This window comes from Danio rerio, chromosome 11 (assembly GCF_049306965.1).
Source record: "Danio rerio strain Tuebingen ecotype United States chromosome 11, GRCz12tu, whole genome shotgun sequence".
Lineage (NCBI taxonomy): Eukaryota > Metazoa > Chordata > Actinopteri > Cypriniformes > Danionidae > Danio > Danio rerio.
In genome coordinates, this window is record NC_133186.1 from 11,549,178 (window position 1) to 11,574,827 (window position 25,650).

At 34.3% G+C, this 25,650-nt stretch overlaps 1 protein-coding gene across 2 annotated transcripts in view; it reads left to right on the forward strand.

The window, feature by feature from the left end:
- Nucleotides 1-24,264, forward strand: part of ly75 (lymphocyte antigen 75) — a 72,566-nt gene extending 48,302 nt beyond the window's left edge. The window contains exons 20-35 of one of the 2 annotated variants that reach the window (XR_012387027.1): nt 861-937; nt 2,515-2,651; nt 2,728-2,836; nt 2,946-3,109; nt 5,150-5,279; nt 5,368-5,588; nt 8,320-8,482; nt 8,582-8,734; nt 9,004-9,126; nt 13,095-14,587; nt 14,632-16,106; nt 16,206-16,389; nt 17,408-17,563; nt 18,967-19,089; nt 21,272-21,457; nt 23,029-24,264. Coding sequence is in view for 1 of the 2 variants with exons in the window: in XM_009305864.5 (XP_009304139.1) it covers nt 861-937; nt 2,515-2,651; nt 2,728-2,836; nt 2,946-3,109; nt 5,150-5,279; nt 5,368-5,588; nt 8,320-8,482; nt 8,582-8,734; nt 9,004-9,126; nt 13,095-13,280; nt 15,883-16,106; nt 16,206-16,389; nt 17,408-17,563; nt 18,967-19,089; nt 21,272-21,457; nt 23,029-23,201 (2,509 nt within the window). In the remaining variant the exon portion in view is untranslated. The remainder of the gene's footprint in view (nt 1-860; nt 938-2,514; nt 2,652-2,727; nt 2,837-2,945; nt 3,110-5,149; nt 5,280-5,367; nt 5,589-8,319; nt 8,483-8,581; nt 8,735-9,003; nt 9,127-13,094; nt 14,588-14,631; nt 16,107-16,205; nt 16,390-17,407; nt 17,564-18,966; nt 19,090-21,271; nt 21,458-23,028) is intronic. The other variant, XM_009305864.5, reaches the window with a different exon arrangement.
- The last annotated feature ends 1,386 nt before the right edge of the window (nt 24,265-25,650 follow it).

Sequence of the window (25,650 nt, forward strand, 5' to 3'; positions counted from 1 at the left end):
GGAGGAAACCCACGCAAACGCAGGGAGAACATGCAAACTCCACACAGAAACACCATCTGAGCTGAGGATCGAAACAGCGACCCAGTGATCTTCTTGCTGTGAGGCGACAGTACTACCTACTGCACCACTGCGTCGCCTAAAGCGATATGAGTACTTTTCAAATACACTGTATTATATTTAATACATATTTTACAAAACCTGTTTTACAATTGATAGGAAATCGATGCTAAATATTTCAGCAAATTATATTATAAAATAAGTAAGTTGGCATTTCAAAAAACAAGCTTTCAGTAAGGTTTTTTCTTTTGTTTGTTTGTTTGGTTTTTTTGTGTGTGGTTTATACGATATGAGCCATATTTTTTCATACTTTTCAAAATATTTATAAAAAAGTAGATATCAAACTCTAAAATACTATTGTCTGTTTTCAAGGTGGTATTTGGTTTGAATTTAGCCACTGAAAAGCCTCATTGGTTTCATAATACTTAAAACCTGTTCATGCCATTGTTTTCTACAAATATAGAATGTATATTATGTTTTGACAGTTTTACAACTCTTAAAATTGTATTTTAAAATTTTATTTTATTTTATTATTTTTTGCAAAAATGCTGCAAAAAAATGTGTGTGTGTGTGTGTGTGTGTGTGTGTATATATATATATATATATATATATATATATTTTTTTTTTTTTTTTTCTAATCTATTTGCTAAAAATATGTATTACGTTTTACTGAAACATGCGATTATAAATCTAGAGAAACTGAGAACTTTCAAATGCTCTGTTATTTTTTAGGTTTATATAAGCTTTACTAGACTGTGGAGACAAAAGTCTGTCTGTGTGTGTGTGCCTATTTGCATTTGCAGGTTCAGCCACATGCGTTATTATGAGTCATCATTCCGTGGGCCGTGTCCTTCTATCACTCCTGTCTCTCTAGATCCAGGTATGAGAGTCTCACTGTGATTTTTCCAAAGTAATTTCAACATCTTACAAAATTTATGTTGAAGCAGCTTGACATGTTTTTCGTTTGAATGTGTTTCATGGCTCATTTTAAGGGACTTCACTTGTTTTAGTATAAAGGAAATTCTCGTAAATGTCGTAACACACATGAATCACTTTCCTTCAGGAGCAGGGTTCAACCATAAGGGTTTTTTTTCTAGCTTGGTCTGGCTGGGATTTTTTTTATTGTGCCATTGACATTTTACATTGACCATAAAGCAGAAATGAAAACTGTTGATACAGTAAAAATATATTAAAAGCTTCAGGAAAACACTTGCAAGATATTTAGTTGCATTGAGGGAAATTTGCTGGTAGCTATTTAGTAGTTAGTAGTTTGATCCCTTAAGGTTGATCTTTACCTTAATATTTAATATATTTGCTAAATTTGAAATAAAATACTGAAATACGTAAAATACTTCAATTACTTGACTTATTGGATTTCAAACCTGTATGCAGATTTTTCACTTCAGTTTATTTGGATCCAGAATCTGTATTTTATGAAACGGACTCAACTCATTATCATAAAGTACAATAACTATAACTCTTATAATGACACAACAGTCATAACCACCCAGTGAAAGAGTTAACTTTTCTATAACTGTATGTAATCAGAAGTTCATGTTAACTTAAATAAATACATTACTTTGACTTTCTAAAATTCATTTCAGCTCTTGATTTTATTCTGCTGCATTTGTTCTGCAATACAAAACAAAATAAGTTCATGCATTTTTTTCTTTTGCATTACAGTAGTTCATCAATATGGGTACATATACATGATTAACAATACAATTCTAATTGGAAATGGATAACAGTATTTCCCAAAAAGCTAAATATATTTTACAGTCACTTCATTTCATATTTTAACAAAAATATGTTTGACCTAATTGTACTAAATACGTAAGCTAAAACATATTTACCCTTTGCTTTGACCTATTTTCATGTTTTACATCACATCATTCATGATCATTTTTATTAAAAGTATTTAAATAGGATAAATGGATTATTCTCATCTCTTACACCCTATACCTTTTCAGTTTTGTGTTTCTTTTTTTTTTTGTTGAACACAAAAGAAGATATTTTGAAGACTGGTAGCCATTGGCTTTCATTGGATTTTGGGTCTATGGATGTCTAGAGCTTTTCATCATTATTCAAAGTATCTTCAGTTTTATTGTAGTTTTAAAAAGTTGCTTATTAAATCTGTTATCACAGTTTCAGATCATTTTTTAAAGCGAGATGCTAATGGTCTAATCTGATTCAATTATTCATGCTAAGCTAAGCTAAAAGTGCTGAATCTTTCGGAGAGTTGAAAAATGAGTCTATTTCCAAAATAAAAAAAAAGTTCTTTTTTTTAATATACAGTATGATACATCTAAACATTTTCTCAATTGAAGTGATTATAGACTTGAACTCAAAAACAGTATTCAGTACATCACACTTTAACTAGAAGACAGTCTCTCAGACAGCATCAATATTTATTATGAAGCAACTAACTATCCCCTCTGATCTTTTGTATTTCTGTAGGTTACAGCCGAATATGTAATGAAAAACAGCCATTTGTGTGCGAAACCCTGAATGTCACTTCTGTGGAGAAAGGAACCCCAGAACCACATCCAGTCGGCACCCAATGTGGAGGCAATACCTATCACTTCAAAAACAAGGTTTGACTATCTCACACAGCCAATCATATGTTGATTTAACATGTTTAATGGCATCATTGTATATGTTTTCTTGCAGTGCTACCAGATTTTATCAGAATCTTATTTTCAAAACTTTAAAGAAGCGAATGAGTTTTGCCAGCAACTGAAAGGCTCATTGCTTACTATATCCGACCAAGTCGAACAGGGTTTGTGATTTATTTACTTTTAAGATCCCCAAGTACATGTTTAAATATAAACATCACAATTTTTTTCTTTTGGTTGACTCTTTTCTCTGTGTATCTTTCCGCCATGTAGATTTCATCACTACATTGTTACCAAAGTTGCCTAATCAGCCTCGTAAAGTCTGGATTGGCCTGAAATTCAAGCGTCCTGACACTCAGTGGGTGGACAACTCGCCGATTGAATATCTCAACTTCAATCCGCTCCTGCATGGCCAGTTTCGATCCATTTTCATCAATGCAAGTGTCCATCTGCTTTTAAAGTCTTATGCCCCATTCATACGGGGCGTCAGCGTCAGCGCTTCCCATTCATTTTGAACGGGTGATGTCAAAGTGTTGCCGAACTGCATTGTCCATCCGTCGGCGCCGCTTCAGTGGGATTGCTCGCTGCAGAGTTTGGGACTTTCTCAACTTTTCAAGCGCCAATGGAATCGTCAGCCAATCAGATCGCTGTATGCAAATACACCAGCTTAGATTGTAGCTGATTGCTGACTAATTACATTGGCTCACGCTGCTATGACGATCGTGTCAGCCCCAACTTCAGTGGGTGTCTCTGTCAAGCGTTGATGCTGATGCCCCATGTGAATGCACCGTTACTCTACATTCTGCAATTACTAAGATTTGGTCCAAAGCTTTTGGCTTTTTGGGGGAAATCAAGGTTATTTTTTAGTGGTTTGTGGCATGTTGTGAATTATGCAGAGAATAGTTTTGTTCCTCATTTTGTAAAAATAAGAAGGAAACATGCTTACAGTAACACAATAAAAGTCTGCCTTAAAAACAACATGGGATCAAATCAAACACATTACTTATTATGTTACAAAACTATTTTTTTCAAGGCATTACTACAAACTGTAATAAATTAAGTTTAAAATTTTTTAACTATTTGTTTTGCTATACCAAGTTTACTTAATTATTATTATTATTATTTTTTACACTGTACATTTTTATTAATTTTTAATTTAACCAGAAAAGTCTATGCATAGCATAAAACATTATAACTGCTAAGCAGAATCATTTTTTAAATGGCATTTCTTGTATTAAAACAGGTTTTATTTTATCTACATTTTTAAATAGAAGAGAATTAACAGCAGTGTTCTCAAGATAAACTTTACTATTTTATTCAAGTCATTTAGTAATAATTGGAAACAATACAAATACAGTTTGTGTGCGTTTATTATCAAACATTACATTTTATATATTACATCAAACATTTAATTTTATTTTTATAGCTAAATCTGCTATAAAAGCAGGCTGAAAGTCCTCCCTCTTTTTAAAGATGGGCCCATAGGTATCGTATGCATAAAATGTTGCTTTGCAAGATCTAGACCGAAATCATTTATATAAAAAAGAAGTAATAATAACCAAAGAAAATAAAATTGGCCCTAAGACGATCCTTGAGGAACATCTGCCTTTACCATTGACCAAAAAAAATTAAATGATCTATTAACATTGTGTCCATTCAAATAATTTGAAAACCACTTCAGTGCAGTGTTACTCAGACCTGTACATTTCAATATTTTGTAGGAGAGATCATGATACACTTGATTAAATTTTTATGCAAATCTGTTTTGAACATTGTTTTAAATTATTATTATTTTTTATTGTTTACCAAAAAATGAAAGTGCTGTCAGCACTCAGCCTCATTACAAATCTTTTTTAAAAATAAATACTTACTTAATTTTAGCAGAAATGCATGAATTCAAAATTGGCTGAAAATACATTTCTAACATTATAAATGGTGTGTATTTCAAAAAATGAAGCTTTGGTAAGCATAAGAAACTTTTTTTAACTTTGAAATTGTAGCATAAAAGCATCCTAATATTGATTTGTCCTACTTTTATAATGGCCTGATTTATCTTTTGAGTAGAAACAGACATGGTAGAAAGAGTTTAAAAAAAATCATCACACTGCCACTTTATCTCTCAAAAAAGACTTATGACAACGTTTTGATCTACATAGTCTTCATCAGGATAAACAGGAAAACACAGGAGAACTCAAGATATAGTCAAACTCTACACCCCATTTCAAGCAGACATGCACATGCTTTCTGTGTCTTGATTACATCAATCTCAGTTTATTTTAATAGCACATCTCTTTATTTGCTTAATGAAACGACATGAGTTTTCGTTTTTAGCGGAACTATCACTTTTTACTATATTTCATCCCCCATACTTCATGTTTTGTTAGTTGGTTTTATTTATTTTTTCATGAGCTAAGCATTTGATTGCAATGTTACTACATTTTTTAACTTAACTGGGCCATTTCTGATTTGCACTGTAGCCTTTTGAACATGACCAGCTGGAACTGTGTGCCTACATGTACAATGATGACCATTCAGACATGATGGGCACCTGGGACTACACCTCCTGCACCGACCGCCAGTTTAACAGCATCTGCCAGTATTTTGCAGGTACAAGCCTTCAGCGATCAACTTAATTATCTCTGTGCTTAATTAAATGACACACTGTTGATTAACATCCAACTTACAATTTCCCCAGATAAACTTGAGGAGCCCAAGCCTGAAAATAACTTCACGGTTCAAAATCACACATTTAAAGTGGTACAGCAGGACAATTTAACATGGGCAGATGCTCTTCAGTTGTGCCGGAGCTTCAATTTGGAATTAGCCAGTGTCCCGAATGCATATGTCCAGGCAGTGCTCACAACACAGGTTTCTCGAAGAGGAAAGCCTCTTTGGATCGGACTCTTTAGCGAAGACGTAAGTGACAAATCCAGTGCTTTCTAAGACGCAGATAGTCATTTGTGTTCAAAAGTTTAGGGATACTTGAATCTTTCTATGTCTCTTATTTTCAAAAAGCCTGCAGTCCAAAGCTAAAAGATTAATTTGTCACCGGTTTCCTTGAGAATTAGCTTATTTTTTTCTGTTCATTAATGAAAGAAGGTGTGTGAATGGCCATGTTCACACTGCAGCCAAATTTGTTTCACTATTTATTTCACATATACGTTCAGTACTTAATTCACAATCCATTGTTGTCAAGTCCTGAAATCAAGTCAGCCACATTGACAAAAACAATTATGCAGTGTGTACAGAACTGAACAGTTAGTTGGCAATAGCATATTTATATTCTCTTCAGACTTTTATTTTTGTTGGCTACATTTATACCTTATATATTCATACTTTAAGTAGTAACTAATTAAAACATATGTTTTATTAATAATTATAGAGTAGCTGCTTCAAAATGTAAGTTTGAGCATGGCTGTGTATAATTTAATCATAGAAAAGACATAAATTTACCTCAGAGTTTTGTAGGTTATGATGCCACAGCTGTGAATAAAACAATAAAAAAACACCAATAGAAATGCTATACATGCATCATTTAGATATACAGCGTTGAATAGAAGTCTTAAAACTTCGTAAATACACTGCGATTCAAGGAAATATTTATTTGATTAAATTTCTTTTGTAAAAACATATATAACTACAGTGCATCCGGAAAGTATTTATAGCATTTCACTTTTTCCACAATTTTTTATGTTACAGCCCTATTCCAAAATGGATTGAATTAATTTATTCCCTCAAAATTCTACATATAATACCCCATAATGACAATATGAAAAAAGATTTTTTGAAATTGTTACAAATTTGTTAAAAATACCTGAAAAGTCACATGTACTTAAGTATTCACAGCCTTTACTGTGAAGCTCTAAATTGAGCTCAGGTACATTCTGTTTCCACTGATTATTCTTGAGATGTTTCAGTAGCTTCATTGGAGTTCACCTGTAGTAAATTCAGTTAATTGGACAGAATTTGATGAGGCATACACCTGCCTATTTAAGGTCCCAGGGTTGACAGTCCATGTCAAAGCACAAACCAAGCATGAAAACAAAGGAATTGTCTGTAAACCTCAGAGACAAGATTGTCTCGTGGCACAAGGCTGGGGAAGGTTACAGAAAAATTTCTGCTGCTCTGAAAGTTCCAATGAGCACAGTGGCCTCCATCATCCATAAGTGAAAGATGTTTGGAACCACTAGGCCATCTAAGTTTAGTGATCTTAGGAGAAGGGCCTTAATCATGGAGGTAATCAATAACAAGATGGTCATTCTTTCTGAGGTCCAGCGTTCTTCTGTTGATTGAGGAGAACCTTACAGAAGGACAACCATCTGTGCAGCAATCCACCAATCAGGTCTATATGGTAGAGTGGCCAGACGGAAGCCACTCCTTAGTATTGGAAATTGCCAAAAGGCATTTGAAGGACTCTCAGGCCATAAGAAACAAAATTCTCTGGTCTGATGAGACTAAAATTGAACTCCTTGGAGTAAATGCCAGGCATTACGTTTGGAGAAAACCAGGCACTGCTCATCACCAGGCTAATACCATCCCTACAGTGAAGCATGGTGGTGGCAGCATCATGCTGTGAGGATGTTTTTCAGCTGCAGAAACTGGAAGACTAGTCAGGATAGAGGGAAAGATAAATGCAGCAATGTACAGAGACATCCTGAATGAAAACCTTCTTCAGAGTGCTCTTGACCGCAGACTGGGGCGACGGTTCATCTTTCAGCAGGACAATGACCCAAAGCACACTGCCAAAATATCAATGGAGTGGCTTCACAACAACTCTATGAATGTCCTTGAGTGGACCAGCCAGAGCCAAGACCTAAATATTATTAATTGAACATCCCTGGAGAGATCTGAAAATGTCTGTACACTGTTGCTTCCGATTCAACTTGATAGAGCTTGAGAGGTACTGCAAAGAGGAATGGGCAAAAATCCCAAAGATGCGTGTGCAAAGCTTGTGGCATCATATTCAAAAAGACTTGAGAGTTTAATTGCTGCCAAAGGTGCATCAACAAAGTATTGTGCAAAGGCTATGAATACTTATGTACACATTAGTTTTCATTTATATATATATATATATATATATATATATATATATATATTTGCAACAATTTTAAAAAAAAAATTCACATTGTCATTATTGGGTATTGTGTGTACAATTTTGACCAAATAAATTAATTTACTCCATTTTGGAATTGGGGTGTAACAAACAAAAAATTTAGAAAAAGTGAAGCGCCATGTATACTTTTCAGATGCACTGTATGACTATAAACTCAAATTATTGCTGTTTTTTTTTATCTACTTAATTTTAGAATGTACTGCAGTCTTCAGTATCACATGATTCTTCAGAGCTCCTCTAATTTGTTGATTTGGCACTCTAATATTTACCAGTGTTGAAAACAGTTGTGCTGCTTAGAGGATGTTTTTTTTTTTTTTGTAAGTTTAAAAAATCATTACATTTATTTGCAGTAGAAATCTTTTGTTACATTTATAAATTTAGTCAATGTTCCTGTTGATTAATTTAATATGTCTCTGAATGAGTAGTAAATTACACCAAATCTGTGAACAGTGCATTACAGTACACACTGAAGCTTTGAACATGAGCATCCTTCATTTATATCATTGTTAGTAATAATTATATTTTTAAATAAAGGACGGGGAGCACTACAAGTGGACGGACAACAGCCACTCCGAGTTTAATCGCTGGACTTCTGAAGCCACCGAAGGCTCCTGTGTGTTTCTGGACACTGATGGCTTCTGGAAGGCCACAGACTGTGAGGAAGAGCTTTCTGGAGCGATCTGCCACATCCCATCCAGTGAGGCTCATTTAATCCACTGTTTATTCATCTCAGAAATACTACAGAAACTACTACAGTACCTGTGCAGTACCTGTTCTAAATCTACTTTTCCTATAGTTGATAAGACCATCACACCTGACAAACCATGCCATCATAAAAGCAATGGCCAGAGCTGGATTCGTTTTAAGAAGAACTGCTATACATTACTGCTGATGTCCTCCAGATGGGGCAACGGCGACATCAGTGACCATAAGATCTGCAGCACTCTCGGTATGATTTGTTCTTAATCATGCTGGATGAATTATTCTACACAATATACTATCTATATTTAATGTATTGCTGTGTTTTATGGTATAAATAAATGGGTATAAATAAATGGCAGCTCTAAATTCTGACTGAATCAGCCATGATTGAAGAATGAATGTTATAAACTGACTATAAACATCACTGCCAGTGTTTACTGATTTCGAAGAAACATTAGCAAATATCGTAGTTGAACAACTTAAGGATGATTTATGGAAATCTTGTATGTGTTTTAGACAAGCATGGAGAAATCTTGACCATTCGTGATGAAGCTGAGAATAACTTCATTATGCAGCAGTTGAAGCCATTCAAAGACTTGGCAATGTTTGTTTGGCTGGGAATGAGCACAAACAAGACAGGTAATTAGATCACTTCCTAATGTTTACTCTTGTGAGGTGTGTCACAGTATCTTAGCTGTGTTTGCTGAAAAGCTGAGAACTCTTTTGGTTATTCATGTAAATGAAAGCAACATTCTGAGGGCCTGAAAATGACAACTTGTGCTAAATTACAAATACAATATTGTGAAAACAGTGATTTGTTTTTTTTTTTGAAAGGGTATCATGTGCAGTTTTTGTATCCACAAGTACCTGACGACCACTATAGCATTGGTTGACTACAGTAGAGGTCTGCCTCTGCATTTAGTTCTGCATCTAACCACTCCATCTATTTATTTACTCTATTCACATGCTCTTTTTTTGTTCCCGCTGAATTTAAATCTTGTTCCCAAAATCTCACTTTTAAATTTTCACTAGCTGCTACTGAAAAAGAGAGAAAACTATCAAAAATGTAGGTTGTAATTTGGTCATTTTATTTATCAGCAGGATTCTTTTAAGACATGGAAAAAAATAAGTATGATATCTGTCATTACATTTTCCGTTGAGTTTTTGATCACCTTTGCTTTCCCACTGCACAACTATCTAGAGTAGCACACTGTTGTTGCGGTGTTCACAATTCATGAAGAATCTATGACAGAAGGATACACATTGCATTACTTTATATTAGGAAGAATGTTAGACATCTTTGTCTGGTCCTGTAAACTAGTGGTTCTCAAAGTGGGGGTCGGAACCCCTGGGGTGTCGTGAAACAATGAGAGGGGGGTCACTTGGTGATTACCAACAATCTCATATTTTATTAAGCTATTAGGATTATCAGATTGTGTCAAATATTATATTTTATTTGTGACTCCTGGGGTTATTGTGATGGATTAACATCACAGCAAATGCGTTAGTTGTGGCAGATTAATTTTGCGGAACAATATCAAACTTTGACACCTTTATGGCAATCACATATATTAAAAATAAAGGCCGTGACTGAACAAGGAGGATGATCTCCAAGTGGCTCCAAGTCTCCAAAATTAAACCTAGAATAGGTTGTGCTATAAACATAGTGCTCACCATTCTCATTAAGTGAGGTTAATATTAAATTAAACAAATGAATAATAATTATAAAAAAGATATGGTTGTAAGACTGTTGCACTTATTTGTGTAGACAATATGCTTGTGTTGATATACTGTAGTTCCTATTCGTGTGTGTGCACTATTGTGTGCAATATTTGTATGCTTATAACCACCTCCGAGCATAGTGGAGGTTGTGAGTCACTGGAGTTTGAGTACCCCTGCTGTAAACTACATTTCACAACCATTTTCAATGCAAGCATGAAAAGGAAATAACTCATTCCCATTTACATTAATTCATTTAGCAGAGGTGTATTAGCCCAAAGCAATTTACAAATAAAGATCAAAGAAGCACTTAAAATCACCAGAGATTAGCAATACAGTGATGCCCTGACAAGTTAGTTTAGCAGTTTTTTTAAACGCATACATACATGCACCTACAAAACACACACACACACACACACGCACGCACGTGTATATACGGTCAAACCAGGCCCGGTGCCAGAATGTTATAACTCAGGGGGCATTTTAATCAGATAGGGGAGCACTAGACCTGGTGATTTTGGTCCCTCTTGTTCCTTTTATTTAGACTATTTATTCACACTTATTATTTCTTTGCATTGCTGCCTAAGTTACTGACATAAGGCAGTAATATACTTTTTTTATAGTAAAAATATTGCAATTACTGATTTTTTTTCAATGTAGGTAATGCAAGAATACTGTTGATTAACGCAGACAGATCATGACTTCAGTGCCAAACGAGAGCTTTAAATCATATTTTATTCTCCTTATTTCTATAAATTTTATTTCAAATAATAGGCCTATAAATGTTTAAAGTTTTAGGTGAAGACGTCAAACTATGCCCACACATGCAAGCTAACTCTCGGTTAGTTTATTGAATACTATTCGTATAACCGGTAAATAAATATAGTGAAATCAGCTTAACCGGGTCATCACGCTTCACGTAGCCTATCACCCAACCAACATCAGTGTTAAGAAAAAGCTAAATGTAACAATCTCATGTCATTTAAAAAGTTATTTAGATACATTTTAAGGCATTAGTGTAGCCAGAAAAATACCTAAAAAAGATCTCTAAATTCACAGTTATTACCGTGAACATTTGTTAAATTTTGGCATGGATAACACGCAACTCAATAGGCTATATAACTTTTTTTTTCATCATTGTAAAGGTAAAAATAAAAATTTATGTTAGACTATCATAAGTGAGTTTTTTGTTATGTGATATTGTCCGGTTGGCATTTGTAAAAACGACATCATAAACTATTAGGCTATTAGGCCTACACGTCATTTTATTTATTAAGCCTATTTTATTAACTTGTTTTCATATTAATTTCATTTTTAGGGCCATGAGCTTACAAGTTAAAATAAAATCAATATGTTAACTGTATTTTAGCTGTATTATTTATAACTGTATTATTTAAAATAGGCCTACAGTACATTTTCTGGTGTGTAATTTTGCATGAGCAAATAGCATTATAGCCTAAATTACATATTTTATAAAGATTATCATTCAGCCTGCCTGCAGCGCATATGTAAGGTGGATACGCGACAAATCCACTTACTCATGCACTATATACCTATTTCATTTATAACTGTCAACTTGACTGCTGCTGCATAATGAGATATTTCTTTACAAAACTGTAAAAGTGCGCTTTAGCATGTCAAAATGAAAGCAAACATTTAAAAGGGTTCTGAGTGGTCAATTTTATCTTATTTTAATATTATTAATAATAATGAATTTAATAAATAAATAAAAAATGTATATTGTAGATTACTGTGGGACTGTGCAGGGACTAAACAGTTTTATTAGGCTACATATCCCCTAACTAAAAAACAAATGTAAAAACGGTAAATTTCCTCTGTGTTTCTTCCCTTTAGAGCTCAAGAGAGTTGTATTTAAAGAATTAGTTACCCAGAACATGTAATGAATTATGCTGCTTGCTTTCATGTCATCCACTAATCCAGTTTTTTTCTCGTGTGAGTTGAGTGTGCCGCTGTGCGCACGTTTTAAAGGCTATATATACGGGTGCACCTGACCTGACGCGGGGGCCAGATCTCTGGACTATATGCCTAGCTTTTATCTCCCAATTTTCATTATTTAATTGCTATTTCATATTATACAATATCTAAATGTGTGTTCTAAATATTAAAATGAAGGGAGTGTTTGTAATTAATGACAGAAAGAGTTTTTAGTTTTGAGTGAAAAATCACCTGAATTGCTCATTGTTTTCCAGAAACATGGACTGTTTATTAGAAAGTGTCTGGTGCAAATTAATAGTGTTTGCTTTTGTATCTTGCTCTCTTCGGTCAATATATCATCATCAATATATAGCTGAAGTCAGAGTTATTAGCCCCCCTTTGAGTTTTGTTTTCTTTTTTAAATATTTCCCAAATTAACAAAACAAGGGCATTTTCACAGTATGTCTGATAATATTTTTTCTTCTGGAGAAATCTTATTTGTTTTATTTTGGGCAGAATAAAAGTAGTTTTTAATTTTTTAAACACCGTTTGAAGGTCAAAATTATTAGCCCCTTTAAGCTATATTTTATTTCGACAGTCTACAGAACAAACCATCTTTATACAATAACTTGCCTAATTACCCCAACCTGCCTAGTTAAACTAATTAACCTAGTTGAGCCTTTAAATGTCACTTTAAGCTGTGTAGAAGTGTCTTAAAACATATCTAGTCAAATATTATTTACTGTCATCATGACAAAGATTAAATAAATTGGTGATTAGAAATGAGTTATTAAAACTATTATGTTTAGATATGTGCTGAAAAAATCTGCCTTTGTTAAACAGAAATTGTTGGAGAAATAAACAGGGGGCCTAATAATTTACGGGGGCTAATAATTGTGATTTCAACTGTATATAGCTGCTAATTTTTGCCCTGTATGATCTCTTTTGTATAGATGAGCAGCTGAAATGGCTGGATGGCACTTATGTGCAGTTCTCCAACTGGAAATATGGTGAAAGACCGAACATGACAAACTCCTTCATTGCCGGCCTCAACTTGAATGGGGAATGGGAAACCATTTCAAAACAACATCTCGATGTTTTTAAACAGCAAAGTATTGTGGTGTGCAAGATTGAAAACGGTAAAGCAGCAACAAATTTTCCCTTAATATATATACTTTTATCATTTTACATGTTTTAAGAGATGCAAATATTTGTATCATTTCTTTTTTATTGCTTTATGGATATCTGTTCACATTGCCATAGATAAAAATCAGTAATTAATCATTGTATATTTAATCTTCATATTCAAAGTGTAGAAAAACAACTGAATAACATTTAGAGCTCTATTCGATCTAGGTGCAAAGTCTAAAGCCTGTTTAACACTGCAAGCGTAAGCAGCGCATGTTTTTCTCGGCGTCCATCTTAACAGATTAGAGCTTACATACTGCACCCATAAGCAGCTCATCAGCATGAGGAGTGATGTCGCTGAAGCAGCAGTGCCACGATGCTGGGTCTATTTTTTCCGCGCTGCTCATGCACAATTAAAGTGACAGTGCATTGATAATGACCAAAAGCACATTGAATGACAGTAAAAAGTAGCAATTTTACCCAATGAATGCACTGATAATATCTACTGATTTTTATATAGTCAATCAAATTAACTTAAACGATTAAAAAGCGGCAACAAATATTAATTTGGGCCTGAACTAAATTTACAAAACTAAATTAAAACTAAATTTAAAAATGTTTTAGTATCAGTTTTGCTTAGTAAGTTGCACACTAGTTTGATCATGTATAAATGTCTTTATAACTATATTGCTAAATATTATTATAACTATAGGCCTACATAAATGACACTTCTCAGAGCATGAGAAGCATACAGTTCTTTATGATCTACTGTATATAATTTGTAAAATATTGACTTGCAGGTTAAGGAAACAGGATAGGAAGAAGTTGCCGCAGTCCTTGGTGCAGATGAAAAGTAAAAAAAAAAAAAAAGTGTATGTATAGATAGATAGGTAACTAGATGGAATAGACAGAGATAGATTGATCCATGCAACAGCTGTCACTAAGCTGCGCGTTACAGACGCTGTCGTTGTGAAAGACAAACAGCTGTTTGCTGCTTCTGATCTCCATACGTGCTGCGCACACACTGCTCACACTGTGCTTGCACTTGCGGTGTGGAACAGGCAGAAAGTACAGGGCGCAAAAGCATTAAGGGAGTGTCTGAATCCACTTTTGTTATTTTAGGGACAGAAAAAATACGCTCTGCACCACAGCACATGGTGTAACAGGGTTGTGCTTTTTCTCTTAATGAGTTATGCGTTTTGAGAATAAACCTCAGTCTCATCTCCCATTCCCTTCCAGAGTCAGTTGTGTCACACTATTGTGCATTTGTTATTTACATTGCGGACTTTGTAAGTGGAAAAACTGAACAACTTCACTTGTGAGAAAACAGTTAAACAGACCATCTGCAGTCCGAGGAAAAAGAATGAGCCTCCTCCAATCGGCCTTCACTTTCTTTTTCTATTTTTCATGGATAAGGAAACAGTGTTGTATGTACAGACATCTATTAGCCTACATAGTCATTTCATTTGTTAAGCGCAAAGATTTGTTTAAAAACTATTTCTGAATTCTGTTTAATTTCCAGCAAACGAATAAATAACAATGAAGTGTGCTCAAAAATAAATATGATAAAATATAAAATATAAAGAGTTATCCAAACACACGTTCTGTGCCCCATATGGTCCAAATGCTTACAGGTGGACAAATCTAAGCTTGTTTTTAATAAAACCAATATAAATATGCATATAATAAATAGTACTACTAGCAAGTTGTCATGAATAAACTGAAAAAAAAGCCTCCTGAGGTGAAGAAGGCATGGTGGCAGTGGTTTTTATATTTTTGTAGAAAATAATAATTTTTGTAATATTTTATTCCTTTAATTATTTTTCATTTGTAAAGATATGTCTGTATTGCTGTACATCCTGTGTGTATTAAGCAATGTGTAAACGAGGAGCACAACTAACGCTCTCTATGCTGGACTTTAGACCTGCTCTCAGCTGGTCTGTTGCACAGTCTATTTTAGTTCCTCAAATGGCAACGTGCCAACAGTGAGCCTTAACACACCTCTTTTTTTGAACCAGAACACCCATTAGTCCACAAAGTGGCGCAAATGGATTAGCTACTTAAACAACGTGGCTGAAAACGGGTAATTAAGGTTGTGCTGGTCTGAAAATAGCTACGTTTCGGGGCAAACATGTCTTTCTCGTTATTGTGCCAGGTGTATAATAGGGCCCTATGTCTTTAAGTGAACTGCAAAAGGAAAATTAATTTGGTTAATAGCTAAAAAGCTCCCCAAGGCTGTATTTAAGTGGGGTTGGGGGAATACTACAATTTTATTCTAATTTAAACTCGTTTTGACATTTTACATAATATAATTTTTAAGATTTAATTTAACATTAATCTGTCATTTGTGCATGTCCTGTCGTCTTAGTTATTATTAATGTTTATAATTGTTTAATGTTAAAAACATTTAGCAGTTTGATGCTTAACATTTTTGTAGAAAATTTGATGTTTTTGAAGTAAAAAAAAAAAAAAGAACAGCATTTTTTTTTTTTTGCATCTTTATATAAACATTTATGTGTTCTTGTTTAATTAAAGAATTCATTTATTCCAAAAACAACTTTGTATTTTCTGTCACACTCATATATAAATCTTCCACAAAAATTATGTTTACAGATACCAAAGATGAATTCCTGAAGGGTGTGGTCGACATTAATACTCCACAAGACATAAGTTATCGTCGAGTGGCTAAGAAATTGAACTGGTATCAGGCACTTCAAGAGTGTGGCAGTAATGGCGGCCATCTTGCCAGCATTACTGACAAAACCACTAATGAAAACATGGCACTGATTGCCAAAAGGGATGGCTTTTCACTGTGGATCGGTCTCTCCAAACAAGATGTAAGCAATCTTTTGTAATAATAGTAATAATAATGTCAGTAAATAATAGCTGTGAACCCAATTTCTTCCTCAATTGTTGACATTTGCCTGTTCCTTTAGGTAAGCAGATGGCCATTTGAGTGGTCAGATGGGACCGCTGTGAAATTCAAAACAGATGGATTTGAGGATGACGGGGATGATTCAGAGGAAAAGTGTGTGTTTATTGACTCCACAGGCAACTGGTCAGCCGTCAACTGCCATGCAACACAACAAGGGGCCATCTGTTATAACCACCTGAATGAGGGTACGACAAATATGCAATAACACAAGTATTGTTCTTCTGAAATGATCAATGTGAGAGATTATTTACATGAAAAGTGGGTCAGAATTTTGGCTTTTCATTTTCACAACAAGTAAAGTCATCTTTATTTCTACAAGATTTATTTTTGATAGTCTACAGCACAAACCATTTTTATACAATAACTTGCCTAATTACCCTAACCTGCCTAGTTAACCTAATTAACCTAGTTAAGCCTTTAAATGTCACTTTAAGCTGTATAGAAGTGTCTTGAAAAATATCCAGTCAAATATTATTTACTGTCATCATGGCAAAGATAAAATAAATCAGTTATTAAAAATTAGTTATTAAAAATATTATGTTTAGAAATGTGTTGAAAAAAATCTTCTCTTCGTTAAACAGAAACGGGTAAAAAAAATAAACAGGGGGGCTAATAATTCTGACTTCAACTGTAAATAAGTGCTCGGCTGATGCACCATTTGAAGGACATGTTCAAAGAGTCCACATCAGGGGCCCAAACTCAGTCGTGGAGTGTCAATGCCCTGCAGAGTTTAGCTCCAACTTGCCTCAATACACCTGCCAGGACATTTCTAGAAAGCCTAGTAGAGCCTCATTAGCTAGCTCAGGTGTATTGGGGTTGGAACTAAACTATACAGGACGTCGGCCCTCTAGGACTGAGTTTGCACACCACTTTTCCACATTATTATTAATTCAAAAGTGAAAGCATTCAAAAGCATGTTGTCTAGAGCAAGATTGATGTCTGAGTGCGGAGGGCAATGTGGCATCTATTTTCTGGGAGTATTTTTAGCATTTCTTTTTCAGCCAAAAACATTTGTGTTTTTTCAATAGCCTAATAAATTGACACATCCTGTTTTTTGGTTGCTTTTGTGGCTCTGTGTGAAATGTGATTGTACTTGGAGTGTTTGTACTAGAAACTTTGCAAAACGCAAAGGAAAAAATGTCAATTTTAGTTGCCTGTGTTGCGTGAACGTACCCTGAAACTAATTTCTGTTTTTTTTTTTAGGAACTTCTGATCGCTTTTCTAAATCCAGCAGCAGTTGTCCCAAGAGTGATGGTCAGTCCTCGTGGGTCCTGTTTAAAGATCACTGTTATAATTTCAATACATACAACTTCTCTGTCTTCACCATGGATGATGCTAAGAATGTGTGTCAGACTCTGGGTGAGTTTATTGTAGATGACCTGTATCGCTATTTTGTAAATATCAGACATTTTATTGTGTTTTTAAACAGCTATTCATTGTCAAACTCTTGGCAAACTTACTAAAATCTGAAATAAAAGCTTGTTTTCATTACATATTTATTAAGCAATGCACAATATATCAGCTGCCATACCAGTATCAGGCGATAAATGCTTATATTTAAAGTTGTGATTATTGGCCCAGTAACTAAATTATTTACTCCGTATTTCTACTAACTCTCGTCTTCAAACAGCTTTCTAGGATGAATTCAAAACATGTCAAATCACCACCACCATAGAGCTTTATATAGTGCAGATTGTGTTGAAGAAAGCAGTGTTTGATTTGATCTTTATCAGGCAGTAAACGGTAAAATCTCACATGAGGTTTCATCAGAATAAAACAAGTTTAGCACATCAAGCAGTTCCACAGAAAAGAGTCGTTTTAATTATGTTACAAATCAGTTCAATACGAATGTTGATCTAGAACAGAGATAACCAAAGTTTAGCAGAGAGAGAGAGAAAGACACCATACACACACACTACACCACAACAACTACTCGTAACAAAATATTAAACCTTTTTACCATTATTAAAGGAACACTCCACTTTTTTGAAAATAGGCTCATTTTACAAGTTTTTTGTAGTTAAACAGTTCAGTTTTACCATTTTTGAATCCATTCAGCCAATCTCTGGCAGGAGCACTTTTAACTTAACTAAGATCCTTGATACAGATTAGCTCATTAGCATCTCGCTCAAAGATGAACAAAGTGTAATTTTCCTATTAAAAGCTTGACTATTGTTTTGTTACATCATGTACTAAGACCAACAAAAAATGAAATTGCTATTTTCTAGGCCAATATGTCTAGGAACTATACTCTCATTCCAGCATAATAATAAAGGAACTTTGCTGGGGCTGTGTAATAATATTGCACCTGCTGCAGTCATGATATGGCAATAAAGATCCTTGGTTATTATACTGGAATGAGAGTATAGTTCCTAGTCACATAGTGCTCAATATATAAAGCATGAAGTAATTATTTTTTGTGCGTTATCTAATGACTTAAACACCACAACAACAACTGTTTTAAGCAGTTGATTAGAAGCTTATAGAGGAAAAAAGTCACAGTGTTTGTTCCTATACTAAAGTGTAATGTTTAAACCATTATCTGTGGGCCTGTGGTCTTTGACTTGTACTCATGTATTTCTTTTTATTTTTAGTAATTGTTTCCCAAATCCAACTACAGCATAATCCGTTTAAACTGTACAAGCAACCCGAAATTAATTTATTCGTTCATTCATTCATCTTTATTTCTATAGTAGGTTATGTCAATGCAGTTTAACAAATATCTGAAAGGTAATCTTGTGTTTCTCCTTTGTCAATGACAGATTCTTCATCCAATCTGTTAACCATCAAGAGTAAAGAGGAGAATGATTTTGTTTCTGATTATATCAATAAAAACCCTTCCATCACCAGTCGAGTGTGGCTGGCGCTCATCGTTGACGCCAAAGGTAAAATAAGTATTTATTCTTCATATTTATACTGAGAGTTTAATACTGAAGCAGAGATCATTCAATTACATAGTATAAACGTGCTGGTAACACTTTACAGTAAGGTTCCACTAGTTAATGTATTTACAAACATGACCAAACCAGGAACAGTGTGTTCATTATCTTTTTTTTATTTTTTTATTCATTGTTGTTTTGTTAGTCCAGGGGTGTCCAAACTCGGTCCTGGAGGGCCAGTGTCCTACATATCTTAGTTCAAACCCCTATTAAACACACCTGAACCAGCTAATCAAGCTCTTTCTGGGTATACTAGAAACTTCCAGGGAGGTGTGTTGAAGGAAGTTGGAGCTAAACTATACAGGACACCGGCCCTCCAGGACCGATTTTGGACACCCCTGCGCTAGTCCAATTAGTTAAAGTTTGAATGAAATAAAAACTAACCATATTGATTTAGTGCAAATTTAAACTGTCTGTAATTTGCACTGTCTGGGGCCAGCACCTAAGATTTTCACTCATCACAGCACACATGCTGCCGATGATGCGACAATAAAAGTTATTTAATTTAATTTAATTTCATTTCATTTCATTTCATTTCATTCTTAGCTCACATTGCTAGTTTTGTGGGCAACAATTCATCAGTGCCTGTGTTGTCGAAAAAAGATTCTGGTCTGCAAAATATTTTCTAAGTTTCTAAGTTAAAGTCTTCAAAAATGACAAAGTCTATAGGCAAAGCAGTTTATTGTTACAGCATCAGTAACAACAGAGACAGGTTGTTCGAGTTTCTGATGAGTATAGGCTAGCACACCTTCTTTGGCTTAATACTCCACTCAAATTTACACATTACACACCTCCCTTAGCTTCTCCACCAATAGGATCTCAAATCTTTCATGTGCCTGCCACCAATAAAGTCTCAGGGACTTTCCTTCCTGTTTCAAAAGCGATGACTCAATGCTCAACAATATATCTTGTTCACTGTCCACTGAGCTGTCAACTGTAAGTTCAGCTGAAGTTCATGGATACTCATATTTTTTTGAAGTCATTACAAATAAGTGTGGGCGCACGTGCAGGTGTGCCTTATCATGAGTTACAGAACAGAACGCAGGTGTCCTTATAGCCTTGCTTCCATAAATCTACCCTTATTGTGACATTATTGCTGCTCTTCTAATTTCTCTTCTCATCTCTGACTGCATTTACACAGAGTGACTTTTTTTTATTTACTAAAGCACACATACCTGATAATAATGCCACAGGTATGGGTAATAATACAGTAGACAATAATAATAATAATAATAATAAATATTAATAAATAATAATAATAATAAATATTAATAAATAATAATAATAATAATAATAATAATAATACACGTCATTAAGAGAAAAAAAAGATCTCTCCTTGTAATCTTTCATTGAAATCTGAAAATGCACATATTACTTCTGTCTTAGGTGTTGGGTGTATTTAACATATTTAACCAAGCCCTTTCAACTGTCAGTGTTGACAGTTTTTAAAGCAGGTGTCTGTTAGGTTGTAACAACTCTCCTGAAACCCTTTTCCTGACCTTTCTGAATGAAATGCTATTTTACTACATCCATTCAGCCAGCGGTAGAAAAAAACAAGCTGTATTTTTTTTTTCTTCAGTTTTCTCATTTGATATTCCTTTTCTCTAGAAACTGCGTCACAAGCAACGGTTGCAACTTCTGGTTCATGTGAACTTTAAAAACACAGTTGTTCAGTAATAATTGTTTACCCACAGCTTTAGATTTCAACAACTCATTAAATGATGATAAACATTCAAAGGTGTGCCAATATTTTCAGATGCACACCCATATCCATATTTGTTCCATACAGATCCATATCACTACACCAAGTTATAGCAGTTATTTATTATTTCAACTGCAGGCTTTGGTTGATACTGTAGGTGCAGGAACATTGGAACACAGGAGCAATTTGAGGACAAAAACTTGACAAATGTCTTGAATTACAACATGTGAATAGTGTCGTAACCATAGTATAAGCAGAATAATTGACTTCGCTCCATTGAATTAATAAAAAAGTTTCCAGTATTTCAACGACCCATTCTTTAATATTTTATACTTGACTAATGGACCCTTTTTTATGGTGTGATTTTAAATATTTGTTTACGATTGAGGTGCATTGATTTGAGCTGTGTGAATCTTCTTGTACAAGGTAATCCCACGGGCTGGCAGGATGGCAGTGAACTTGACTTTTCCAGCTGGGATTTGTCAAATTCAAAGGCTCAGCATTCTCTTGACGGCACACAGTTGTGTGCAGTCATGCTCTCCAGCAGCGGCTCCTGGACTCAAGCCTCCTGCTCCAACAGCCGAAGCAGAGTCGTCTGCAAAGCCCCTGCCCGTGAGTCCAATGCATTTTAAATGTAATAGTAGTAGTACAACTAATAATAATAATCCATATCCACAGTGGATGTTTAACAGAGCACAGAATTTTCCACAGTATTTCTTATAATATTTTTTCTTCTGAAGAAAATTTTTATGTATTATAAATTTTATTTATATCTGTTTTTATTATTCTTTAAACATTTTAAGGTCAATATTTTTAGCCACCTTAATCAATGTTTTTTTTTTCATCATCTACAGACACCATCATTATACAATGACTTGCCAAATTAACCTTACTTAGTTAACCTAATTAACCTAGTTAAGCCTTTAAATGTCACTTTAAGCTGTATAGAAGTGTCTTGATGAATATCTAGTAAAATATTATTTACTGACATCATGGCAAATAGAAAATAAATCAGTTATTAGAAATTAGTTATTAAAACTATTATGTTAAGAAATGTGTTAAAGAAACACTTCTCTCCGTAAAACCGAAATTGGGGGAAAAAATAAACGGGGACTGATAATTCAGGGGGCCTAATAATTCTGACTTCAACTATATATATATATATATATATATATATATATATATATATATATATATATATATATATATATATATATATATATATACACACACACACACACACACACACACAAATATATATATATATATATATATATAACACCCATATATTATATATATATTTTATATTATATATATAACACATATATATAATGTGTAACCATACTTTTTATTGTATTATCATCATGGTGACATAAAAAAATTCAATTACTGTGTATATTATTAGTATTAAATTAATATTTATGTTATTAATATGATTTAATTACATAACTTCATATAATATTAATAATTGAGCTATACTTCATCAATGTTAGATTTGTTAATTAAACATTTATCTTAATCTTAGTAATCATATATATTCTAATAACTGATTTAGTTTATCTTTACCATGATGACAGTAAATATTATTTAAAAAATGAAAATATTTAAAAAAGATCAAAAAATCAAATGCGGTTTAATAATTCTGATTGCAACTGTACATACAAAGAGAGAGGGGGGGTGTGATTAATAATAAATAAACATTTCTATGCTTCCCTAATTTTTTTTTAGTTTGTAATTTATTTGTATCATATTTATTTTTTATATTTGTCATAATTTAAAGTACCATTTATACATGTTTTTGTGTATATATTTTTGCTTATTTATTTTATTTGCAATCTTTTCTATATTTAAAAATATTTGTGATTTAATTTGAGGGTACGGTCTAATTTATTGCTTCTATTTACATTTTTTGTTAAACTTTTTCTTTTTATATGTGATTTATTATTATTATTATTATTATATTATTATTTGTATTTTTTTTATAATCAATAATTGATTGCATTTTTTATTTCTAAAGCTACATATTTTTTCACAAATAATCATAATTGTTTCTTTTCTTTATACATGCAACTTGTTTCATTTCTATTATTTCCACGTGTGTGTCTGTGAGAGACTAAAATCGAAACGTTTGAGGATGTTCCATATTTCCACATGATGACCATTCATAAAATGTTTTTGTTCAGATCCAGGAACCCCCGTGGCTCTGATCTTCTTCATCATCATAGTCCTCATCCTCGCTGCTGCTGTTGGCTTCATACTGTACCAGAAAAACAAGCACCGCTTCCATTCCCCTGTACGTTACCAGCGCAACTTCGATGACGCAGACAGTACAAGCATGATCAATGATGCAGATTAACTTAACCAAATGAAGCAGTAGCTGTATTAATGTGCCTTTACTATAAACACTCCTCTACGACGTCAACACAAACTCCCGCCTCAGTGCTGCAAAACATACTTATTTATTGATATTCAGCAAACATCTTTACTGTCTGGGTAAATTTAAAAAGGAGTGACATTTATTAGAGGGTTTTTTTAAATTGTTGTTGTTTAAATTAAAATGTTTGAAAATCTTGTGTATATTTTAATGGGAGGAATGCAGGTACTTACTGTACTAAATCTGGTTCTCTTGAAGTGATCAGGGTCAGGGTTTTTCACTCCTGTTGAGCAGCACTGAAATTGAACTGAAAGCTTTTAAGAATGTACATTTTAGATTTCTAATTTCCTTTTTGAAGATGTGATTTTAACAGAGCAAAACTCTTATTTTATGAATTCAAAACTACGTTCTGTGCTTTTGTTTTTCATTTGATTTCTGAATGCCACTCTGCAATGTTCATAGATTTGTTTAGATATCAGGCAGTAGAACATTCCTTTCAAACTCGCTATAATGGTGTTTTTTCCCACACTGTATTTTCCTGTGATGGTGTATTACAGCTTTGTTTGCATTTATTACAGTAATATTGAAGTGCTGTACAACATCTTATTGCAGCATGCTAAAGCAGTGCACCGAGTGCTGAATGATAACATGTACAGTCACTAAGGATATCTATGCACTCTTATGCTTAATTCACTCAAACTACTGAGATCTGATGCACTTTAACTAGCTGTTTGAAACTAACTTCAAGCAGAAATTACAAATTAGTTTAGTGAAGGGTTTAGTACATTCTTTGTAAATATTTGTGTTGTTGCTGTTTTTGATTGCTTGTTTGTTGTATTTTTTATTTTTTTCAAACTAAGCCAAAGATGCTTTGGGAAGTGATGGTGATATACTGTATTGCAAACCCACAAATCTCCACTCAAGACGATGATGCTTTTGCCAAGAATTTTTTGTGATCTTTGTTTTTGATTTGATCACATATCCGCTCTTCCTCTGTTTTGACCACCGCAGAAGATGCTCAATAAATACATTGTATGTGTTCAAATTTTGTCATTTGTTGGTTAATATTAATATAAATGCTTTTAAGTCATAAAAATTAGTTCAAATTTTGGTGACTTAGTTGCAATATTTATTGATATTGATACTGATTTAATTTAATCCAGACCAGAATCCAGAAGTTATATGTGGCCTGTAACACATTGGCAGATGTCTTGGCAAAAAAAAAACGTCCTGGTTACTAATGTAACTCCACATTCCCCGAAGAAGGGAACAAAGTAGTGTGTCTTCACACTTTGGGAGTTTGCTAGATGACCAATCATTCTGAAGAATAAGAAAATGGGTCAATGAATGCCAATGACTTGGCAGAGCTCGGCTCCGCAGGTGCCAGTGATTAATCATTAGTAGAGTATATAGCCAGCGCATGTGGAGCAAGTAGTTCGATTTTTAGCCACTGAAGAACCAAACACTCTGGAGCTGGAGACCCAGTTGCTGTGCCAGTGGAGACACACGTCTTCCATCCCTTCTTTGAGGAACATGGGTTTCGTTAGTAACCAGGACGTTTCCTGCTCAGACATCTGCCCCTTTGGCACAGACCACAGATAACTAGTTAAAAATGGATTGATGGATAAAGAAATGTAATTATTAAATTTGGAAGTATATGGAAACGCCACAGCAGTTGAGCCTGTCCCGCCCCTGATGTGAAGTTTGCCAAGCATAACGTGAGCGCACAAGCAATCCTTCCAATGTCCCCTAGGCCTCTATTATCTTTGGGTCTCTATTATCATTATATGGGAATAGATTAGAAAAATTTAGATGAAAGGTTGTAAATGTGCTTTTACCTAGTTAATTGTAGTCTGGGGATTTTAAATTACGACAGTACATTGGGAAAGCGTGCCAATCCCCGAAGAGGGAAGACGCTGCAGAGTCCACCCCAGAGCTCGCCCAGCCCAGAGCACCAGAAAATCTGTTAGAGAGGCGGCGTGTACTCAAGCCCAAAATGAGGCACCACTCTTTTAAGTGTGCTCTCACTCCATGGGGGGCCAGAGGACTTCCCTTCTGTCGATCATAACAGAAAAGAGCTGCTTAGAGATGTATGCTAAAGTGTTAGTGTGATGACACAGCAATGAATGGGCCCGGTCTGTCTCGTCCGCAGGCAGTGCTTGCAGGTTCACTAACTGTTAAATAAAGTGTGACAGGAACCTTGGGCGCATAGCTGGGTTGGGGTCTCAGGAAAATGTGGAAGTAGGCTAATTTGAGATCCTGGTATGATTCACTGACCGAAAATGCCACTGGAATCCTTATCCTCCTGATCGATACCAACTCAACTAGCAGAGCTTTTCTTAATTGACGGAAAAGTCTCTGTTACAAAATTAACTCTCGTTCCCTGAATAAGGAACGGAGAGCTGTGTCTGGAGACACTTTGGGGAGATTG